Here is a 23,964-nt window from a genome sequence, read left to right as displayed (position 1 = left end):
TTTTTGCGTAATTTAAAGAATTTGAATCAACATAGAAATAGAGCAGCAAAAACATAACCTCCTTGGTGGAGGTAAAACCCCAGTTGTAATAAACAATAAATATATTTGACAGAAGTATCATTTCAGTTGCATTTTTTCCGTTAAACAAATTTTGAAGCTTGAAGTCCAATGATAACCCTGATGACATCACTACGACATCATCAGGGTCATTTTCTCAAAAGATGTTTAACTGTCAACTCATTGTAAACTTGTATCCCTTTAATTTGATTCATTGTTTTCTTTGTAGATTGAATATCAGATGTGTTTTGTGAATTAGATTAAAAACAATTGTCCAACTTTTATCTTGTGCATAAACAATTCAATAAAAAACATTTGTCTGAAAAACAACGATATATAATGAATACCCCGACTCGTTTTCATGAGTGTATCTCTGGCCATCTTCTTTGCTGGAGTGCTAATATGGATTTATTTGAGTGAACCCATGTTTGTTGTCAGTGCAGCGATGTCTCCGCCTGAACATCATGTTCCGTGCTTCATGAGGCTTGTTGGCCGACAACAGGAGAAGGAGGAGGAGGAGGAGGAGGAGGAGAAGGAAAAGGAGGTGAGGGCCAAAGCAAGGCTCCATGTCCCACCGCATCCTCAGGTTACCCACCATCCTCATCCATTATTACTGGCCCCTCATACATAATGGATGAGCAGGTACAATGCAACATGGCTCCGGAACCGACGGTCCCGCTGCTCTCCCTTTCAACCAGCAACGCCGTCCTGCCAGGTACCTCCACCACCCGGGGGCTCCTTCATCAAGGCTCCGGGCTGTGACCTACATGAGCGAGGAGCCGGGATGAGCTCTGGAGGAGGAGGAGGTGGAGAGCAATGATCATAAAGATGATGAAGATGATGATGGGAGACTCCCATAACAAGACCTCGCATTTATTTTATCTCGCACGGTGTTCCCATCAGTTGATGGTTTCCATTTCACATCGGCCCTCCACAGCTTGTATCTTAAACAAACACTTCCTCCCCAGTGGTTACAGTGAGCGTCTTCTGAAACTGGCCCGGCGCCTGCTCGCAGAACATCCAACACATCCCAGGTCCAGATAGCGCCATTAATGATGGCTCTCTGTCCGTTCTTTTTCCCTTTTATAGCAAGGAGTTCCTCAGCGCATCTGCTCTGGGGAATGTTTTTAGTCATCGCTCCCCTGCGTTTGACAGTGGAGAGGCACTTGTTTGACATTGGGAAGTAAACTGGAAAGAACCCATATTTTCGTTCCAGCCTGGAGCACATCAGCAGTCTTGGCTTATGTTTGCCAACTGGACCTTGAAAACGTCTCTGGATGTGCTGTTATTGAAGAGGGGAGCTTCAAATGCTTTGACATACTTTGCAGAATATGTGGCACATAAAACGGGGGGGAAGTCTGATATTTTTGTCAAATTATACACCAAGGCCGTCCTAAGTATTTTTCAAAGATGCTCTAGTTGTGTCATTTGGCTTGAGCTCCAATCTTTGGGATGGTTTATGGCTAGTGGAGGAACACGAGGCCCGACTCATACTGAATTCTTATAAGTGACATCCCATAACATCCCGTTCACAGGTTTGTCGCAGCCAGTGCCATGTGACTTGTCAAGGCTTGCCTGGCCCTGGAAGTCGCTCAGGAAGAGGTTTGTCTGATAGATGCCGGAAAATATCCCATCCTGGTTCTTGGCTCCGTGACACAGCTCTGTCCAATCTTCCCTCTTGATTTCAGGGCGAGGGAGGCTGCAGCGTTAGCTCCGAGTGGCCATTACTTATTCGGCCTGTGTTCTCACGGAGAGTGTGCCTCTGCTGCGTCTTCCTGTAACTGGGCTGCGGGAGCTGAAACTAGGGTAGCCCTTAACTAGGCTGCATGCAGATGACTACAACTAGGTCTCCTGATGTTTGGTCACTCATATGAGGATACATTCAGTTTCTCCAAAAACATATTCTCACTGCTGACTTGATGAAATGCAGATATTTCAGAGAATAGTTTAATCCATTTTCTAAATATATTGCCTCCCAATCCGTCTCAATGATGATTTCTCATCGTGTAAACTTTTCCCCCAAATTACATTTATTTATAATGTCTGGACTATTTTTAAATTAGTCAAAACCTTACAAAGATATTCACACACTACTAGAGGTGTGATGTACTGTATGTGGTCACAGTCTATTTATAAAGTTGTCTTTCCTCCTCCTTTGAATTGGGCTGGGGTCCATACATTTTTTTCCATGAACTTGTGTCTACTAGATTTTGTGTAGTCTTACCTGTAGCTCTCTTCCTCGTCCTGTCGACCTCTCAGACCGATTAACAGTACGACCCACATTCACCCATTCACACTCACACATTCATGCAGCGCTTCTATACTCAGCATTTTCACACCATTCAACATTGCCGGCCCAGCCGTCAGGGTCTATTTAGGGTTCAGTATTTTGCCCAAGGACACTTAAGCATCGAGACAACGACCTTCTGGTGAGCGGACGTCCCGCTCTGCCCCCTGATCCACAGCCGCACAAAACATATCTTTCCCAAGAAATTAAAAAGTATAAAGAAATTATTGATGTAGAAAGTAGAAAGGTAGATAGTTGAGATAAGGTAGATACGAGTGATTCAATACAATAGATGTGAATGACACGAATCAATAGATAGATATGAGTAGAACTCCACAGGTGCCCTCACACATTGCATCACATTTGTATTTAATTAATAGAATACAAACATAAACTATATAAAAATGTATAAATAAAAACCTATAACACAAAGACATTTATCTTGATTATACATGAATTCCTATTGTCTATAATAGTGTCAGCATGATGCAACCAGTTCGATAGACGCTGCTCTGTGTCCGTGGAGTTAAAGTCCACTGTTCAGATCACACCAGTTGTGCGGCCGACCATTTCTCAGCTGGTACCAGTAACTGAGTACATCTCGGCTGGTTGCCTGGCAACTGGTCCCGTCCAAGAAATAGTTTTCTGCACCGACCAAACAAACGAGATGTAAAATGTTAATTAGCGAGGTTTCTAGGTGCTGGTGGGCAGATTCGTGTTTCCAGTGTTTATGCTGAGATGAGATGAGATAATCTGCCGTCGTAGCTGCGTATTGATTGTACTGAAACAACAGGGATCGTCTCCGCTCATAACAAGAAAGCAAATAAGCACCATGTTTCAAAACCTCGCTCTGTTCCTGTTATGACAGAATTTGCAACAGAAAGTACTTATCACAGATTTGCATGTATTTGAGAACATTTAAAAAACGGTGTGTGAGCGTCGCAAAGATTCTCTGCCTGAAGGAGGAGTTGAGTCGGAAGGAGTTGCCCTCCCCTTCTCTACTCTTCTCATCTCATCTCAACTCATCATATACCAACCCACTGTCCATCCATTTACTGGCTATGCTAGCTTAATGCACAGACTTTTACAACTTACATATTCTTATATATTTATATATTTATATATTTTGTTTTTGTTTTTATATTTACATATATATATTTTTGTACTATCCAATCCAGCAGCACAAAAACACTTTCCTACTAGACACTTACACAATCACATCATCGCACTCTGTACCATAGGGTCCGACCCATTCCTGCACCTGTATCTGTAATATGTTCTACCTATGCATATGTGATTTATGTATGTATATCGGTTAAGTGTATAAGCTACTTGATGACCTAAATTTCCCACGGGACTAATAAAGTATCCATCTATCTATCTGATCAGAAAAAAGCCCATAATTTTGTCACACCTTTTATTTTTCACCCGTATTTTACAAATATATTTCCTTGCTTTGACACTGAATGTGTGCGAGTGGTCCGTCATCTGCCACCGCAGTATTACTCAGTTCATCTCACAGGACAATTTCCTGAGCTCGAGAAAACAAAGGCCAGTCTGTTTCTATGGTTTCTCACATTCTGGAGATCTGAGTGGAATTCTACACAGACGAGGCTGGATATGCTGCCCTGGCCGACATTTAACAAATACCAAGCAGAGGTAGGATGATGGAGAGCGCAACCTCAGGCGTGAGCCATTCCACGCTGACATTTTTTAAGTTATTCGGTGTGTCATTGTGATACTCATTAGTGAGCCGAGGCTGCGGGCGTTATATCAATGGGCTGCATAGGTGGCGCTGCCGAGACAACAGAGAGAACGTGCTCTGACTATAAATGAACGCAGCTCCCCAAATGGGTTGCCAAGTCTGCTTGATCGCCCCCTGATGACTAGCCGCAGTATGGAGTGGGACATTGACCACATGAAAAGTCAAAATACACGTCAAAAAATGTTATTATCACAATGTATATTTAAGTGTTCATTTTTCCGGTAAGCTTTGTTTTAATTACCACAGCCAAGGACATTTTGTTTTCCTGTTCTTTAGCAGCATTACGCAAAAACTACTCCACCGGTTTCCATGAACTTTTGTGGAGGGTTGGCCCATAACTCAACAAATTAAATTTAAAGCCTTTAAAGGAGATTTTCAACATTTTCACTGATTTCTCCAAGGATAATTCATGGATCTTGATGAAAAGAATCTGAGGTATAAATATCAGTGGATCCAAATAAAGATTCATAAGGAGACCGTTGGACCTTGGTAGTGTTATTCTGTCTAATGAGTTCACATGCATCGGCGGGACCTTGCTAAACACCTTGATCACTACCGCACCAACTCCTCCTCCAAATGATGTCAAACGTGAAGAAGTGGAGACTTGTCGTCCATCTTAACATACAGTCGATAGAATATACACATACACACACACACACACACAAAGCCTTCCCCTGCTGCAGGTCAAAACAGGAAGCCCACCAAAGGAGCTTTAACAAACATGCCCTCCTTTCTCCCCGGCTCCCGATGACATCCCACGAGTGATTGGAATTAGCTGCAGACGGGGCGTTGGAAAACTGCGTCCTTGCCCTTCACGTGACACACTAACAGAGGAAAGTTTCCATTAACCGTTTGGAGAGCAGCTGAAGGTTCTGACTCCAGCAGAGAGAGGGACGGCTGGAGGACAAGAGGGAGCAGATTCCTTGCAAGATTACAGAGAAAGATTAAACACGCCAATTGTGTTTGCGAAGCGAATTATGCAATCTAAAAGTAGCCAAAGGTAAACATGCCCGGCAGAGAGGACGGATGAAAGAGGCTTCACATCCACCAGATCACCACAAATAGGTCATCTGCGCCTAAATAAATCATAGAAAGCTTGTAATTAAGAAACAGCAAATGGAAAATGTTTAAGGCCCGAGTCGTTTTTCCTTCAAATGACAGTCCAGTGTGTTCTCTAATTTACTTGCAGGGCACAGTGTTCATTTTAAACTTGAGTAGAGTTCCTGAATTGCACTGAACCAGGTCACCTCCTTCAGGACGGCTGACGGGTGTGAACGGACATTTTGTTTTGCTTCCTTTTTTTTTGCGCGGGGCCTGAAGAGGAGTCGTTCTTCCTCAAAGTGTCAGATCGGAAGCCTTGAAATGTCACGCATAACATTTCCAAATGAGTCACGGGGCTGATAACACTCCCGGCGCTAACCTTGGACATATCCGTTTAACGAGAGATTAAAGTCATTTCTCCGCCCCTGTTGTCTTGGCATCCAGCGATATGTCATTTGAATCAACGAAACAAAACCTGTTTCTCTCCCACTGAAAAAACTTCTCTCTCTCCCTCACCCAGGAATGGAGACTGACGTTATATCTGGCACCGTCCTGCCGTTCTGTCAGAGCAAAGTGACTGAGTTGTCCCCAGACAGACCCATGGTAATTGGAACAGTGAATAGAGGGGTAGGCACAGACACACACACAGACACGCATACCCACATAGGTCATTACATTTACCACTAAGCATCTCCATAAGCCCAAGCAGGCATATCTGACATATCCATCTGCTATGGTAGGATCATGCTGGATCTGCCTCCCTCCCTCTCCTGCTCCCGCTCTCTCTCTAAATCGGGGTAAGGGGCCGTGCCGGTGGTAATGATGATCGGGACATGACATGTAATCACGGGGTTGGTCACGGCTCGGTAACTAAGCGGGGCTATGATTTTACCCACATTTACATCCCCTCCGCGGCAACATGTCATATTGGCCCGGTTCTGTGCACCGCGATGAAAAAAGACAGTGGAAATTCTTAAAATCCTTTTATCCAAACAGGATGATTGATTCTTTTATGGATTGTTTCTGTTGTTGATCACGTGTGGCAGATCCTCCACTGTTTGCATGCAACTTGCCTTTTTTTTTTTTATGAATCAGTTCATCTAGATTTACCTGTTTCATAGTGTTTGTGTTTTGCTTGGCGTCATTAACTCTGCCAGGGACGTCGTCAGCAGAATTACGCAAGAACCAGTCAATGGATTTCCAGGAAACTTGGTGGAAGGATGGGACATGGGCCAAGCTCTGGATAAGGGGACAGGATTTTATTTCCTAATCACCTGTGTGGACGTGTTTTTGTCTGTTCGTCTGTATGTCGAACGCATATCTGAAGAATTGTTCCTCTTACTGGATTCACTTTTACAGCTTTAGTGCCTGTTGTTTCAAACAGGCACTGCAACTAGCTCTTTACCAATTTCCCAGGGAATATTTTCAATTTAATGAAAAACATCAACCCTATTATATCTATGAGTGTGTGTGATTCAGGGGGAAACTGCTCTGCTGAGTACCATCCTTATTGGATTTCTTTCTCTCTACAAGCACCAGGACAATACCTGAGTTTCTGCAAGAGACAACAAATTTCCTATGAACAAATATTCATATCTTATTCGAAAAATCCTTTTTCATTCAAGGAGCCGATCTTCTCAATTGTTCATCATCGTTGTCAAATAAAAGCAGCTGCACAAGAATTTGCCTAAAGAAAATACTGGATACTTTTTTATAATTCTATTTTTTGCAGTTCAGCATCGGATGTGACCTGTTGAAGACACAGCTGATTTAATTCCACTCTGTCTCTCAAGTCACACACAGTGCCTCTTTGAAAACATTTCACCTTCTCCTGCACACTGACACATACACATGTCATAGTTCTTTATACAGGAGGGAGGTCAAGGCCACTGTGCACTTCAGCGCAAGTTACATGTGCATCTTGATTGTGTGCACATACTCATGCTCTTTTCCACAGAGAAGCATAGTTCCTAGTCTGTAGCCCTGCCTCTCCTCCTCCTCCTCCTCGTGCCTTCTTTCCCTCCCAGGGGAAAAGCCCCCATGCGAAAGGGACGAAATGGGGTGTAAAGGGCACTGAGTTCCCATTGGATCTACTCCTCTATGCCCCATCTGTGCCCACTCTATGCCACTCCGCTTTGGACGTTGCAAGGGCTGTGCACCGCCTGAGTAAACGCAGGAAATCTCAATGTGCCTCTTCTCTGGCTCTCTGCACAATCAAACACACAAAAAAAGATCTGATGTGGCTCTGTAATTAAATCGCCATTAATTGTTTTGCCTGGTCCCAGTTGGCAGTCACAGACTTTGGGGGCAAGAGAACAGCAGATTTATAGGGCTGATGGGCTCCACGCCTAACTGAACAACTAAACACAGTGAAAGCGATTCTTAATTACTGCCTGTCGCCACTAATTTACCCAAAGTCACCTCTGCCAGAAAGCTAACTAGCCCTCCCCGTCAAAGCCCCTCTGTTATAATGTGTTCCTTCTATCGGTGCATAGCCATTTCCTGTGCACTTAATTTTCTAGAATACGTTTGATTGTGCAGTATTTTTCCCCTTCGCCTGTTTTTATTTCCACCTTTCATTCTCGTTGGGCTTGTAATGGAAACATTTTCCACGAGTCTAAATGTTGAATCTCAGGTGGTTTCTCTGCCTCGGAGGGTAAATGAATCAAGTCTATTTATATGCCCTACATTCTATGACACGTAAATGTTCACTGGCCTGAATGAAATACACTCTCCAGCCCGAGCGCTGGCCAGGGCCAAATGTAAATACAGGAGATATCGATGGAAAACAGACGATGGAAAACATGAGGGCAGTGGGGTTTCGCCACACCAACACCCATCTACGGCCCTTCTACGTCTTCACACACACAGGTTGTACACAGCCTACCACATGTAGGGCCGGGTGGGTTGCTGTCCTGACACAGTTTTGCCTCAATGGGCACTTGCGGTGAATTATTGTTTGCGAGTGGAAACTTGGCCAGATAATCTCAGTGCTGCTGGCTCAGGGCTGAGTAAGACCACTGTCTCCTTCCCTCTGCACATACCCACACACACACACATGCTCCACACACACACACACACAACATCTCTACTTCCACTTGACACTTATTTGCTGACTCTTTCCGTTTTTTTTACAATAGCGCCGTGTCTCTTTTTGCTCTCTCTCTCTCTCTCTCTCTCTCTCTCTCTCTCTTTCTCTCTCTCTCTCTCTCCATCTTCCGCTTCTTTCTCCATCCAAAACCCCAGTTAGGGCCCGAACACCGCTGGGAGGCCCTATTGTACTTCGGAGGATTTTTATCATTTGAAGCAATGCTCTTGTCTGCTTTTCAATGTGCAGCTCACAAGAGGTGAGTCAAGTCATAGGACCATGGTCAGAATTGTGACATTTCCTCAAACCGTGTAAACATGGAGGTGCGGTGAAGGTTCATCCTTCGCCAAAGGAGACAATGATGTCATAACTCCACTGTGCATTGTCCTATCACCACCAAACTTCTGTCTTATGATCAGAGTCCAAGCTTGAACAGCTCTATTTGTCAATATTTCCTCAGCTTAATAGCACCACGTACTAATTTGCCAGCAACAGGTCCCGAGTTGCTTGTGCCCGTTCAGTGCTACAATGTAGCCCTAGTTTCTCTCTGATTCTCTTTTTTTCCCAACAACTCTGGCCTTTGTCCTGTGGGCCATTCACCTCTCAGCGGCTGCCCTCAGCAGTGCCTGCAGTAAATTCCAGAGGTAGCTGGAAACACAAACATGCACAAGCCTGGAGCAAGCGGCTCAGTCATGACAGACCCCTCCTTTGCAACCGACGCACCTACCTGCCATCTCACTCCCCACAAAAGGGCCTTTGTGTGTGTGTGTGTGTGTGTATGTGTGTGTGTGAGTATGTGTGTGTGACTGCCTCACAAGATCTCACTTCAGATCTTCTCTCAGACATTTACCTGCACCGCAGGTGTAATTCATGAATCTGTGTCTCCAGCTCAGTCAGCAGTGTGTGGATGTTAATCGTATAATTGGGGACTCCTCCACGAGACATAAACCAATGTTTGGACTCTTGTGGATTTCAGGGAAATGTGATTACAGTGATTGTGGCAGACTAATGACGCGTTGGACGAGGAGGGTTTGTCATTACGATGTGCAGGACCAATCCCTAATAAAAACTTTGTCTGATTGATATGGCCACTGTCCTGTTTGGATGATAGGTCAAAACTGGCTGATGTGAACGAATGGAAGATATTCACCAAAGTGAGAAATAAGACTTTAATTTGCGATTGGAAAATTCTCACACTTCATCAAACCCGATCAGCAGATCTTTCTCTCTCTCTCTCACTCGCTCTCTCTCTGGAGTGTGCAACACAATTTTTCCTCTTCCGCTTCAAAAGGAGGAAGCCCTCCTCACCCCTCACTCGCCCTCACCCCCTCCCACATGTCCAACTCTTTGCCAATGTGCTGAGCCAGTGGAAAATCCAACATCTGCTCAAGAAACAAAGTGGTGTAGAAAGATCGGTTGACCAGAGGAAGCAATATTCATACAGCGTGTCCTCGCTGATAGAGACCTGGTTGTGCAAGTCGGCCCTAACGAGACATCTTCGCCGAGCGCATTTTCCCGCTCGCCTCGGCTGAAGGGACGCATGATCTCAGATCGTACTACAGGCATTTCCCACCGCAGTCACATGTTTATTTTGAAAAATGTTTAGGAAATTACTGCCAATCTCTCTCTGCGGCTCGTGATTTATTCTTTCCACCCCCCGTCGTCCTTTTTTCCATGTTGCATTGTTTCTTGTGCAAACGTCTTAATCACCTCACAGCATTGGGCTATCTGAAAACATGATAAGATGCAGAGTCTGCAACTTAGTTCCTCTCTTGTTGGAAAAGCAGACACACACAGACAGGGTGCCAGTTGCTAGACACTCTTGGACCTAACCTGCAATTATTTGTCAAGCTATCTTGTCTCATGGTGTGTGCGTTTCTCTCCCCCAGTAATTTAAGTTCTATGTTGGGATGAACACACACAGCCACGGTGTTCTTTTTTATTCTCAAATGTGACAACACTTTGGGCCTAACTTTTGTTGTTTTGTTTTCCTCTCTGAGACCATGTGTGCTCTTCCTCCACCTAAAATGAACAGAGTGCGTCAGTTTGGATGTGTTTTTAATAAATGCAAATGTTGCCCACAGTGTACGTCCCCCTTTAGGGAGAGTTGTTGGTATATGCCTCGTCACTAATGCTCACCCAGACAGCATAAACAACATATTAGCATGCCCAAGGGCTAATGACACTTGACATTTACTGCGGTTCACAAGATGCTCCAGAGCATATGGCAGACACTGAGTCAACGGAAGAGTAAAATCATTGCCCCCCCCCCCCCTCCCAGTTTAAACAGTCTCAGCAAAACTCCTGAGTCAGTGAGTGTCTGCAAAGATTGCCTTTTTTTTGTTTGTCTGCAAAGACAAATTTCTGAGATAATTCTTTACTTTGCAAATTCATACAGTCTACCAGTAAATGTTCTGTCTCCATTAAAGAGTCCAATGGCCAAATAGCTTCCAGATTGTCGTGTTCCTCTGAAAAAGCCCTCCGTGTGGGGCTTCACCATCCTGCTCGGTTCTGCGGCCTCAAAGTGTTTAAATGGATTGAGGCCGAGGTTAAGTGGTTTCCACTGAATAAACAGTCAGCAGGGACAAGAGGCGAAAATTCCAGTTTATTGTCCATCATATTTAGATGGAGAAAAGACGCATGAGCCACAAAACTGGAAGGAAAATGTGATGGAAAGTTGATGAGTTCAGCGTGCAGATTAAATCTTTTTATGGGCTTACGGTGAAATGGTGAGTCACCTCTGAACGTTTCACTGTATTCATATCATGTTATCAAGGTTCTTGTATTTAATCTCAAATTTTTGTGTATATTAAAATAAATGTTCAACATTTTGTGAAACAATTTCTACAGAGAGAATGCTGCCACAATCGCATATGTGTCTGTTAAATATACAGCTAGCGACTGGTTACCTTAGCTCAGATTTCCTGCCATTCAACCCATATTATCTACTGTCTTCATATATCACATCAATCTGTGTCCTTGTTCCATCATTGTCGGTTTCTAAGAGCCCAGCTGAGGTGACATTTGCATTCTCCTGTAGATTATTGAGTGTGTCCTCAGTATCTTAACAAGCAAGAGATAAAGAAGGAGGGAAGATACACAGACTGATGGGCGAACGAAGATGGACAGAGTGAGGGAGACTCTGGTCAGCGTCATGTTAGGGACATCTGCTCCGGGCTCGGCCGAACGCAAAGCACTGCAGGTTGCCAATCAAGACACCACCAACACCACAGTGAACTGGCACAAAAATTCGTTCTCGCCTCCACCCCGGCACCACACGGTTAGAAGGTCCACCTGTTTATTGGCAGTAGCTCAGCTGAGGCCTGTGTTACCGCTGGACGTTCCAGAAAAACATTGACATGGTTCCAGTTTGACGAGGACAGAAGATGGGTGCGGGGTCCGTGTATGACATCCAGACCCAGCTGACGGCATCACCTCTCCAATGGATGCTTTATATGTACTTATACCCTTTAAATACCACATGTATTACAGTACTGTAGCATGATATTTAGTAATCAGGTGAGTCAAAGAAAAGATAGTTAAAACCATAGGCTTTATGAAAAGATGGACGCCACGACTGTTTCCTAAAGCCAAGCATCTTGATGGCCACCTGGTGACTGGTTACAGTATAGGCTATAAACCCTGTCTCCTCCGTGTTAGTGGATGGGACATGGACCATTCATAATCTGTCATTTTATGTAAGTTTGGTTTTGATTAACTATTTGATTATATGAAGAGGGTGTGAAACTTCATGATTGACAGCTGAGACTGACTCACGATTGGTCGAGAGTATGTATCAACGTGACCTCGGGCTCCATCGCTACAGCCTATTCTCTGGCTTAAAATCTGCAAGATTGCAGCGTTCATATCCAGGATCTTCTGGCTTCATTTCTGGAGAAAGTTCAGATCGGTCGTCCATCTTTATAAATAATCGATGGTTTGAAGAGACTGGTTGGATATTGAGTGGAATAACAGATGTCAAAAACACTCACTGGTACTGTACATTTTGCGGTGATCTATTGTATAAGACGTTTTGCGCATCTTAACTGATTGTTCCTCTTTATGCTTTTGTCTGAAACTAACTCAGACAAATGATGATTGCAGAAGTCAACTTGCATTGAAATCAATTTTTTCCCCTCCACGTCATCTCTTCCTCTTTCTTTCTCCCTCTCTACGTTGATCTGACTCAGAAGTTCTGACCCAACGTTTCTTTTTTGAAAATTGCACACAAGCATAAACATGTTGAACTTTTCCCTTGTTAACAAATCTGTAGAGGTGAAAATCCCCCAAGTGCACTTAAGGATGTTTTGTTAATAATAAATCCCATTATATAAAGAAAGGCTATAACACCTGGGTTGACCTCCGCTGGGTTTGTTTTCAGTTTATCATCTACCACCACTTATCTTTTCCTTAACCTAGGGTCCATCATGGTCATAAACCAAAAGAAAGACCCTTTTTAACAGGGGAAAGGAAATGTAGAAGCCTCAGAGAAAATTGCATTTGAGGGATAGATATTGTGTGTCGCATGAAAAAGGACGGTGTCTAACATAAATGGAGAGCTGTGTCAATGTTTAGTGTTTATACGTAAAAAAAGACAAAAAAGACAATTTATAATAACGAGTGGTTGCCGATAATGTTTGTATATGCGAGAAGGCCTGTTTTATATATGAGCAATCTAGGTGTAATCATAATCCAGGATCAGCTGCAACCACGATCATGATCAACCAACACGATCAAAATCACAATCCACCATCACGATTATAACCAATCATCACGGTTAACTAATTATGAAAGTGAAATTATAAAACTGAGATCACTTTTATTCTCCTGTGCATGAACTTGAAAACAGCACGCCAGGTGATCACAGGGGGTTTTCCTGCTGCAAAATAATCTGTTTTTTTGGGGGGGGGGGGGGGGGGGTCTGACTCTTGGCTCCAGTGACATTTCTCACCAGCACTTCAGACTTGCACAGGCAGTGAATCCGAGGAACAAGAAGAAGAAGAAGAAGAAGAAGAAGAAGAAGAAGTAGCACTACGTCATGGAAAGAATGACGTCAGGTATTATTAGGGAAGAGCCTCTGTGGAGTTCAGACAGCAAGAGACGATGCGGCAGTGGAGGGGGGCGGCTTCTCGCTCTTCTCCCTACAGGCTGCATCTCATGCTATGGTTTGGGGATATGGGAGAGAGGTTGGGGTGGGTGGGTGGGGGGGCCTTGTTGAACAATCCTGTTATTATAGCGCGTGCACGGGAGCGAGGAGGTACAGAAAAAAAAGAGGGAGTACGGATCATGACGTAACCGTTTCCATAGGCGACTGATATGCCGGCTGATCCAATGGGAATCCACACCAGCGGCTCCGTGCCCATCCTCCTTTTGACGCGCATCACATGTTCCCGGCGCTGTGGTGACAGGAGGAAGCCGAGCGGCGCGAGATGATAAGCCCCCTTGTACTTCCGGGTTTGCCCGCACCCCCAAAACAATTATCCATATCCTACTTTGACTTATCTATTTGCATTTAAATTGATATGCATTTAGCATCATGGGCTTTTAATGGTGGTGGTACGAGATACGTATATTTAAAGTATTTGCAGAAAAAAGAGGTGTTGTCAGTTTGCATTTGCTCTTTGATGAAACCCCCATTCCCTCTGAATGGCACCGTTAGCAATTAGCTGCGGCCAGGCCAAGTGTAAACAGTTGCACGAGCGTGTGTGTGTCTGTGCATAGATATGTGTCTGTGTGTGTGTGCGTGTGTGTGTGTTTTCCTCTCGCTCCTATTCCGGTCACGTGGTCGGAGGTTTCCTCGGGCAACAGGGAGGAGGCGGGGGGGAACCATCTTGCGCGGGAGAGGTCGTGGTGCTGTGTGACAGCGCAGTGGGCGGGGCCTCACCTCCGAGCAGGGGAGAGAGTTCAGTCTGTGGTGAGACTGAGGGTGAGTGAACGAGAGGACGGGACCCGGGGAGCGCTCCGCAGATCGGAGTAAGTATTCTTCTAATTCCTCCGCTCTATCTTCCGCGGCTTGTGTTTCCCTTCCTCGCTCCCTCCTCACCCCCGTGCGATAACGCGATGAAACGCCGCAAGATGAAGTGCAGCCGCCGGGGCCCGTTGCATTTACCGCCACTCCCCCGCCCCCCCTCCTCCTCCTCCTCCTCCACGCCGCGGTGGAGTCCTCGTTTTCCTGTGCAGTGGCTCGGCGAGGGCCAGCGGTGGGTAGCAGCCTCGGGTATGGTTAGCTTTGAGCCGAGCTAACGTCGCTAAGCTAACGTTACATCCCGGATCCCGGCGCTGACATCGGGGCGTCTCGCTCTCTCTCCCCACACACGCACCGACACTCACCCGGGGCAGGATGCCGCCAGATCCCCCCCTGCTCCGCTCTGCGTTTGCTCGCCGAGACTCCAGCGGCACCCTGGGCTAGGGTTTTTTTTTTTGTTTTTTTTGGTTGAATTTTCCACTTGCCCCCAATCTGTTGGAAGAAGCGTTTGTCTATTTCCAGTCTTTACTATCCGCGTAAGCTTACGCTCGGGGGGCTAAGTTGGCTAACGGTGTGCGTTAGCCTGGATGTATTTTAAAACGTTGCCCTCCTCACGCAACATCGTCTCCGGGGGAATTCGCACGGTGAGTCTCTGAATTAACGCCGAAATGTGGAGCTACGAGAAAGTTGCCCGTGTTTCATTGTAACGTACAAACCCCAGTTTACACCGGGTGGCGTTTTCCCGACTTGTCATGTTCTATCCCGGGAGATAATGACAGTTCGCCGGCGACGGTGTTGGGTAAAAAAAACATGCACCGGCCCCGGAGCGGTGCGTTCGGGTGCTGCAGCCGGCGCAGTGCGGCTCCTCACGCGGCCAGCTCCCGGCCGCGCGGAGGGGGGTGAACCGGTCTGTCTCCACACAGTCATTCAGGAGACATCCAGACTTTTAGCTGTGACATCCACCGATCCACAAGCCTCACCTCAACCAGGGAGGGCACCTGTCTCCTAATCTCTGACCTCAAACCACTCCCAGAAGCTTAAATCTCATACCAACACTTTAATCTGTGCTATTTAAAACATACCACATTCACTTTCCTTAGGCAACGAGTTGAAGTCCCCCCCCCCCCCCAAAACGGACACTTGGAATCTCCATTTACCTCGCACACATGTGATATAACCGTGTGCTCAGCTTTCTAGGTCATGCAAACTGCACATATTAACCGTGCATGCTGGTTTTCTGAAGGGAAATTGTGATGTGCACTCGCTCACATCACCTGCAGGTTCCCCAGGCTGCAGCCTCTGAGCACCTTTTGGTGTCTCTACTTGAAGAGATCACTCCTTATCCAATTAAACAACACCGGGCTGTCTCCCAGCACTGTCTCCCTCTCTCTTTGTGTATTACAACTTGTGATCCTTCAGCGAGCAGCCCTGTAGATTAACCAGAATAGATTTGCTTCAAGTGAGAACACTGATTCAGCTAGGCGAGGTGTGCGAGTCCTGTCGGTATTACATAATGCAAATGACAGCTAAGCTAACTGCCACTGCATTATTAGTGCGGCTCAGTATAGAGTTCAGTGGATTTTCTTGCCTCTACTACATTGGAAACTATCCCTTGTTGCTAAACCTAGAGAATATTTTATAAGAGCTTTCCAGCTCAGCATATAGGAGATTCAGAGTTTGTTTAATGATTCACTGAAACCGTCAAGTAACGCAATCTGTTGCTCTGTCTGAGCCCTTTGAACTCGGGACTGTTGCTGTCACTCAAGAATGACAAAAATATCTTCTTATTCCTCGCCGTACCATGCTTTTTCACAACGGCCTGGGCTATTGACAGCACTGCTCGGCCCGACCAGAGGATATGAGTCAGGGGTTGTTATACTCGGTTTTGTTTATCACAGAGGCCAGATCACTTGACCTCCTCTGCCATGTGGTTCTGCCGGATAGTGTTGGTCCCTTTGCTTTCATTTGTAGACCAACGCGACCAAGGATTTGCTCCTATAGGCAGGCACGCTGGCGATTGGTGTGATTTCTATCGATGTAACATGATTGCGTGCTCTTTAAAGTGAGTGCTGTTTATGGCCGTGGAGCGATTGTCACTGTGAAGTAAAGCAGTACACCGAGCACACATTTCTTCCAGGCAGTTATCGCCTGTCATGCCTGTACCCAGCTCATCACGCACGAGTCCCCCTTACAGCTGCTTGATACGTCCACTCGCTTCATTGTCATGCTCTGCACTCAAGTCAATTACAGACACAGGCTTAACAATATATTTCATAACAGCAGCTAATGCTCACCCTCAGTTCGGTCTCTGTTTTTCGGTTACATTTCTTAGCATAAACCATTGTTTAAAGAGTAAGCCACTGTAGGTCATTAAGGTGACTTTGAGCTTCGTGGAAACTGGCATGGAAAGCTAAATATACTCTAGTTTAACTCTCTAAAGTACAATGTATTTATGGTATTATTTACTCATGATGGAGTTTTGCTTATCTTTCTTTTTCTGTGTGGATTGCAAGGCCAAGGTTATTACAGAGGTTTAAGGTTCCATTAAGTTTCTCATGCATTCAAATGTGACCCAAAAAAAACGAATTACTCTGGTGTGACTGAAATGAATATGCCATTTAAAAGAACATTGGGTAAATGTTATATTAGCAGGGAGACCCTGTGGATTATAATGTGGAGGAAACTGGCAGAACGAATTTGATACACTGATCCTGAACACTAAAGCAACTCTGAAGCTCACGCTGCAAAATATCATGAATTAGTCATCAAGACAGTGCTCCAAGACGTCTGCCGGGCATTTATTTTGGTTTTGGCATTTGTGAAAAGAAAACTCAGCTTTCATAGAAATTTGCCTGTATCTAAAAATATATAAGTTCTAATAAAATTGAGGAACAACATCATTGATCAAGCCATACTTCTTGTTGTTGGTCCTGGTGAACAGTATCTCTTTTGGCACAAGTCCTACACTGGTGTCATCTTCTCCACACGTCTGTCATTGTAGATGGTTTCTGATAAGTTAGCCAATTGGAGGCAGACCAGTGGCCACGATGCCATACAGGTTTAGCCAAATAACTGAATAACCAGTTCTCCTTGTATATATTTCCTGTAAATCCATCATGTGAGTTACTTTGTAGATCTTGATGCCATTAACTGGTGTGACATTTAATATAACACATTTCTTGTCATCTTCTGAACACATTTTTCATCATCTATAGATTCATTGATCTACAGATGGGGCTGGGCAACATGGTTATGTGTTATACCTCCTTACTGTGCTGGAACAGTACATAAGCAACTTATCGATTTATATATACTGAACATAAATTGAGAAGATATTAATAACCATTATATTGCAACAATTATTATTTTATTGCCCAGCCCTACTTGCATGTTTTACTGTTGCTGTGTCTAGTGATGTTGCCTTTGAAGCAGGCTCTGTCACACTGAAGCCAGATCCAATGACAGTTAATACACTCCTGGATAAAGGCAGCCTACGTGAATGTAAATGTTAATTAGTTGTAAAATACTACCCTGATATTGACTATGACACAGCCATTAGAATGAAAACATGAAACGTTAGCCTTGCAAGTTTTGGCCGACTTACAAAGAATGGATGGATGTATGCTGTGTCGCATCCAGGCAGGAGCTCCCAGACTACATTTACTTCCACCCACTTGCCTGTCTTAGTCAATAATAGCATTCTGTGCATATGCTTTTCTATCACTAATTACATTCCCCTTTACAGACTGGGTAAAATGAGTTTAGTGCACAACACTGGTGCGTCCCCAACCTGTAAGAACAACAAGGTCAGACTGTGGCATTGAAATGAATCAGACGTAACAAAGGCTGCAGAGAGCTTCTCATCTTCAAAGTAGCCTGATGAAAGATGCTTCGTTTTAGAATACTCCCATCCTATGCACAGGAAGGACTCGGCTCAAGGCAAAATAACAATTTATAAAAAACCTTCCTGTTATTTTTAAATCTCTAAATGAAAAAAAGAATATGTTTTCACAGTCTCTACTTAGACATGCAGTTGTATTATTGATACAGATAAATTATGTAGCAGATTAAGGACTATGATGGTCGATGTGATTCTGATAGAACTAAATTTATTTCACAGTTTGAGGATGACTAAACAGTCCTGAATACTAAGACTGGGACCCATCAAAGTAATATTTGATCGTAAGAGTGACCAGAATACATTTGGTCTTTATTGATTAATGAAAGGAAAATGTGTCAGAGTTGATTATATCCTAAGACGAATATAACCTTTCAGGACACAGCAAAGCTTGTTGAGCAAATTAGAAGTAAATGATTACAGCATATGAGCTCTTAACATTTACCCAGACATCTTCACCATGATTAGAAGTTGTAATGATGTGAAGAAACACTTGATCATGTTTCAGCTGTATGATACATTGCTGAGGTTTTTAAAATGGCTGTGGCTGTGCTTTACTGATTGTAAGTAATGTTTATTTTCTAAAGATCACATTTATACGGAACCTTTACCTGAGCATGTGGGGATTTTTTATGTACAGGCCCTTTCCCTCGGCGAACATAATTACAAGAACTCTGCAGCAACCTGCTGTTCATTCTTGAGCTATTTAAATGCCTCTGTTCTGCAAAGGTTCGGGAATGTTTGTCGATCAAATGCTTGAATTTCTATCTGCTCTTTTTGCGAGGAGACAATTTCCTGCCCCACTTTCAGGCTAGTCTGCACTTCACTCTGTGACTTCTGCAGCATTCCAGACAACTCGATTATCGAGATTCTGCAATCCGTCGAGTTCCTACACGTTCATTTGTGGCAAATCCATTCATGGAGAGGCAGTTTTCACAAAAACATCAATGGCAGCACAGATCAAGGTATAGATTGTAAACTATCAATGTTAAGTGAATTTGCCTCCTTCTGTATATTTAAATCAGTTGTGGATGAGGTGTGAAGTATTTAGCTGGAGAATAGAAATTTACAAATATTTGACCTGAATATAAAGGCAGCATAGCATTATATTTACTGTCTTTATTACGAATATCAAATAAGATATTGCATTTTTGTTGAAGGATATTAAACAGCTCAGTTCTTCAAACAAATGTAGTACATTACTGTTTTCATTAGAATAAAACTTGCTGTGTCACATGAAACAAGACAATTTATATTTAAATGGCCTTATAAAATAGATTTTTTTTGAACACATATACATATTGACTACATGTCCATTGAACATCTCACTCCTAATAAAGTGACTCGATTATGGTTTATTTTCATGTTAGAGACCATCTCACATCCCTAACGCTTGAAGAGATGAAGAGGAGAAGTGTGTTGACGCCGACACCTCTGACTGTGCGTTCTTTTGAGTTGGCAGCCTGACAGCAGTTGAGTCTGCGTGGTGAAGAAACGCCCTCGGCTAGCGAGCCATGCAGCACAAGGAGGGCTGGGTGTCTCTGCCTTGTACCCTCCACATTTACATGGCCTGACCCAGTTCAGCAATGGCTAGCAGTGGGGGGAGGGGTAGTCTGGGGTAAGCTAAAAATACCACCCCTCGCATTAGGCAGCTCCATTGCAGAGGGATCCCTAGAACTGCTATCCTGGACTTGCATCGAGTTGTTGGCACGTAGAGGTGCGCAAACTGCCAGAGGGTTTCCTTAGCGTGGAAACAAAGGCTTGAGTACATTTCGGAGATGACCACCACTGTTGTCCAGTCGACTTAGGTCCACTCGCCTCAGCGCTTCTGGGGTAGAGGAGTTAGTGTGCGTCTAATGTGTGATAGCAGCCTTAAATAGCTCGGGTAGAGAAGAGACTTCTGATCTTTTGTCTCCGGTCCTTCGGCGAGAACAGCACATATTCATGCTGAGCGATGGGTTTCGCTATGGCTGCCTACAAAGGGTTAACCTCCGCCTCTGTCATTCAACCATACAATGCCAGCTGTTGGCTTGGAGATCCAATCACAATGATTTTCCACTGTTGTGACATGTGACCTGCTCCGCAACCCGAAACTGTTGCAGCACAGCAAATGTTGGCACCTCCTTCAGCTTGGCGTTGTGGCTGCTCGTGGGGTAAGGGAGTGTGAACGTGGGTGAGGGCTCGCGGAGGAAGACACGAAGACGGGAAATGGAGAAGTCAGAGAATTGCATTCATTATCGTAGGCTGCTGCACATGTGCGCTGCTCATGTGGCACCAGAGGCGAGAGTCAAGTCCCACGGGGTTCATTCACACATTTTAAAAAGTAATTTGCTTTGCAAGGTGCAACATGACATTCACTTGAAGGAGTCTGTGGATGAGCTGTGCTTCAAAAAACATAATCTCTGGGTGATACCAAGATAATGCATGAGTGGAGAAGCGTGGTTTGGGATTCAACCACAGTTAATTGTCTCATTTCTCACATGTCAAATGATTGAGGCATTGTGTGACTTGCCCAGAACTACATGGAACTATCTCTGCTGCGAGATAGTGCTCTTCTTAGGAATATTCGTTTTTAGGTTTTCTCTGGAAGTCAAACCTGTTGTGTTAATATCCATAATAATAATAATTTATGGTATTAGGCCAGACTTAATTTGTTATGCACCTTTCATACAGGCACTTCAAAGTACTTCACAATTGAAATGAAATCCCATCAAATAGATTTTTGAAGATGACTGAATGAAACCATAAATAAAAAATGATAAAAGAAAAATTTCAGTAAAAGTTGAATAAAAAGGTAAAATTTTTAGAATTATAATAGAATTTACACCATAGATGCTATAGTATAAATGAATATAATAAGATATAGAAACCATATACTTAATCAGAAGTCAGAAATAAGTTTAAAGCCCACGGAATATTGGATTTCTTAAAAAAGTTTCACCATGCAGACCCTTGAAGACCCCAAATCTGTGGGCTTAGGGTTAGTTTGTGTACAAAGCTGTATTTCCTCCCTCAATAAAAGGGATTTCTACAAACTCTCCCACCTCAGCAATACACCCGGCCCTGCAATTATGCTGTGTAATAAATAATAAATTCTGTCCTGTTTTCCACAGCAGATGGCCCCAAATAGAATCTCAACATGTGACAGAATAGTTTCCAAGAATCTCAGTGGAATAAGCTGCGAGCGTTAGTTTGTGCAGTGAGCAGTGATAAAGGCTACACTTTCTCCCTTCGGCATCTGCGTCCGCGTTTAAAGTTGCAGGGTTTATTGGGGTTGGTTAGATTTTGTCTGTGTTTTTGAAGTTTGGTGCAAAGATACGTGAAATGGTGTTCTCTCAAACATGTTCTAATCTTCGTGTTATAGCCAGACAGAGGGATCACTGCAGCATTTTTCCAGACATGGAAGAACATCCATGTCTGGCCCAGGTTCACTTCAATGCAGATTATATGCTGACATAGCTCCAAGTACAGTAGAGTGTCTCACAAATTGTTTCAGACTAGTAATCAGGCCCATCTTGTTAAATCTTTCAAATAAATCCAATCTGACGTGAATGAATCAGCCTCATTGTGTAAGGCTGATTAAAGCTTGAATGGACAGCAACCTCTCATTAGAATGGACTCCCCCATGAAGAGCATCATGGAGCTCCCTGATGCCACAGATAGTCTTAATTAGATTAAGACTGTAATCTGTATCTGTAATTTGTATGACTGCCTCTGATTAAAGGTCCCCTTCTTCTCAGACCCACTGTACGTATGTGTTTGACATGGCAGGGTGCCCATGTAACATTACGTAATGCATTCATGGCTATAATGCTGTCCTCAACATCTGGTCATACTAGAAAAGGAAACCAAAGTTTTTCAAAGGGTTCAACCTGAGCAAGGTCATACAACAATGATAACAATCAAGCAATCATCACTTCCACCCAGGTTTAGCAACATACAGCTGTTAAAATATGTTTTATTCCAGCACTGGTATCGGATTGGTACTCGCTAGGCTTGCCACTGTTTAAGGTCCATGAGTAGGTGACCAGCCACAGGCCAGCAAACACATTTTGGCAAGTGATTGAGCTTGTGTGATATGCGCATCGAGTAGTTTTAACCCACATCCTTCAGCCCGTCAGGCAGCAGCGAATGACACAACCAAACATTGTGAAATGCAGGAAACGGGGAAGGAAACTGTCACTCAGCTTTAAGAAGAGTTGGTTTTAATGATAACCATTGTAGAAAATACAGATTTTTTTAAATTCCCAAAAGCCGTAAAAGCCCTCGGAGCAGCTCGGAGCGGAGTGATTATTGAATACTAATGCTCCATTCTGCTCACACACGCCACCCAGGAAGCAGAGTGAACAGAACCAGACAAAACTCTTGTCTGGATGATATAATTATTATTATTTTAACACAACTCAAGTGCAGCTAATCATTATCTCTTCGCAATGGCCTTAGGCAGATTAGCCAATTATTTAGCCACTTGTCCCAGCAGACAGAAGTTTGCCTGCTCATTTCGTCCAGACATTATTCATCCGATGTCTGTGCGATTTCAGTAAATATTCGGGAAACCCCAACCCTGCTGGACATTAATAACTCTTTGTCACTAACCTTTTTGTACCTTTGCTTCTCTCTTTCAGATCTCGTGCATGGTGATCTCCGGCTCTGTGGGTGATCCTCAGTCACCATGAAAGAGTAGGAACTCGGCTCTCCAAGGGAAATGGCCTGTTTTGTAATATCCCTGCCCTGCTACCTGCCGTACGACTCCAGCTGCCTGTGAAGGGCATATCAGCTGTTTATGGGAACTACTACTTGGTTCACACTCTTGAGGATTTAAGCTTTTCCAGGACAACTCTTCTTTCTTTTTGCCCCCGGCTGTCGAGCCAAAGCAACAACGCTTTGCAATAGAGTGGGGAGGCGCTGAGACAATGGCAAACAACTCGTACAGTGGGGTGAAGAACTCCATTGTGGAGGCCAACCACGATGGAGACTTTGGCTGCACACTCAAAGACCTGCGCTCCCTTATGGAACTGAGAGGCCCTGAGGCGATAAGCAAAGTCGGTGAAACTTATGGGGATACTCAAGGACTCTGCAGCCGATTAAAATCTTCACCTATAGATGGTAGAGTACCCTTTCCACCACACTCGACACAATGGCTGTTGTTTAACCGCGTCAAATACAGGATGTGGACACAGAAGTGCTGGTAGCCTGAGCTTGTGGGAAATGCAAATGTGGTGCACGCATAGCTTAGGAGGCATGTCATTGGCTGCGTCTTCCACATTGTTGATACCTTGACATCACTTCCTTGGATAACTCATAAGCCAGACAGGTGGCCAGGCAGGCTGGTTCTGACCTGGACCAGTCCTGCTCTATTTCAAGGCCTGTGGATATGTCCCCCGCACCCTGTCATCTCTCCCTTTCACCTCTGTGTGCAGGCTTCAGACAGACCAGCTGTCTGCCTGAACATAGTAGCAGGTTTTTGCTGCGCTGCTGCACAGGTTGATGTCCCACATGTGGCGAACAACCAAACCAGTCACCACGAAAAAAGGGCCATGCTAATAGTTCTGGAGCCATTTCCAGTGAGGTTAAAGCTCCACTAGGGCAGTTGTGGTTGCCAGGAGCTCTCTGGCGTTTTGTGTTTTTACCACTCGTTTCTCTCTCAGCCTCAGTTTGTCTCTCTATAGACGGTCTGCCTAATCGCCAGTGTGACCTTGACCGAACTCTTATGGGAGGGGATTTTCAGTTTGATCCCAGATTAAAACGGCACCGCATATTCACTGCAGCAGCAACACTCCTCTGCTTGCATTGTCTCAAAGCAAGCAAATATATTTCCCTAACCGAAAAGAATGCTAGAAATGCAATAAAACGGCACAGAACA

General features: G+C 44.3%; 1 protein-coding gene across 3 annotated transcripts in view; it reads left to right on the top strand.

Moving 5' to 3' along the window:
• Window positions 1-14,114: 14,114 nt before the first annotated feature.
• atp2b1a (ATPase plasma membrane Ca2+ transporting 1a) overlaps window positions 14,115-23,964 on the top strand; it is a 32,138-nt gene continuing 22,288 nt past the window's right edge. For all 3 annotated transcript variants that reach the window (XM_062382691.1, XM_062382690.1, XM_062382692.1), the window contains exons 1-2: window positions 14,115-14,211; window positions 22,727-23,207. In XM_062382691.1, the coding sequence (XP_062238675.1) occupies window positions 23,015-23,207 (193 nt within the window). In that variant the 5' untranslated portion in view covers window positions 14,115-14,211; window positions 22,727-23,014. The remainder of the gene's footprint in view (window positions 14,212-22,726; window positions 23,208-23,964) is intronic.

This window comes from Platichthys flesus, chromosome 23 (genome assembly GCF_949316205.1).
Source record: "Platichthys flesus chromosome 23, fPlaFle2.1, whole genome shotgun sequence".
Lineage (NCBI taxonomy): Eukaryota > Metazoa > Chordata > Actinopteri > Pleuronectiformes > Pleuronectidae > Platichthys > Platichthys flesus.
The sequence above is the reverse complement of the archived record's forward strand: the minus strand, read 5'-3'. Positions and strand labels throughout refer to the sequence as shown.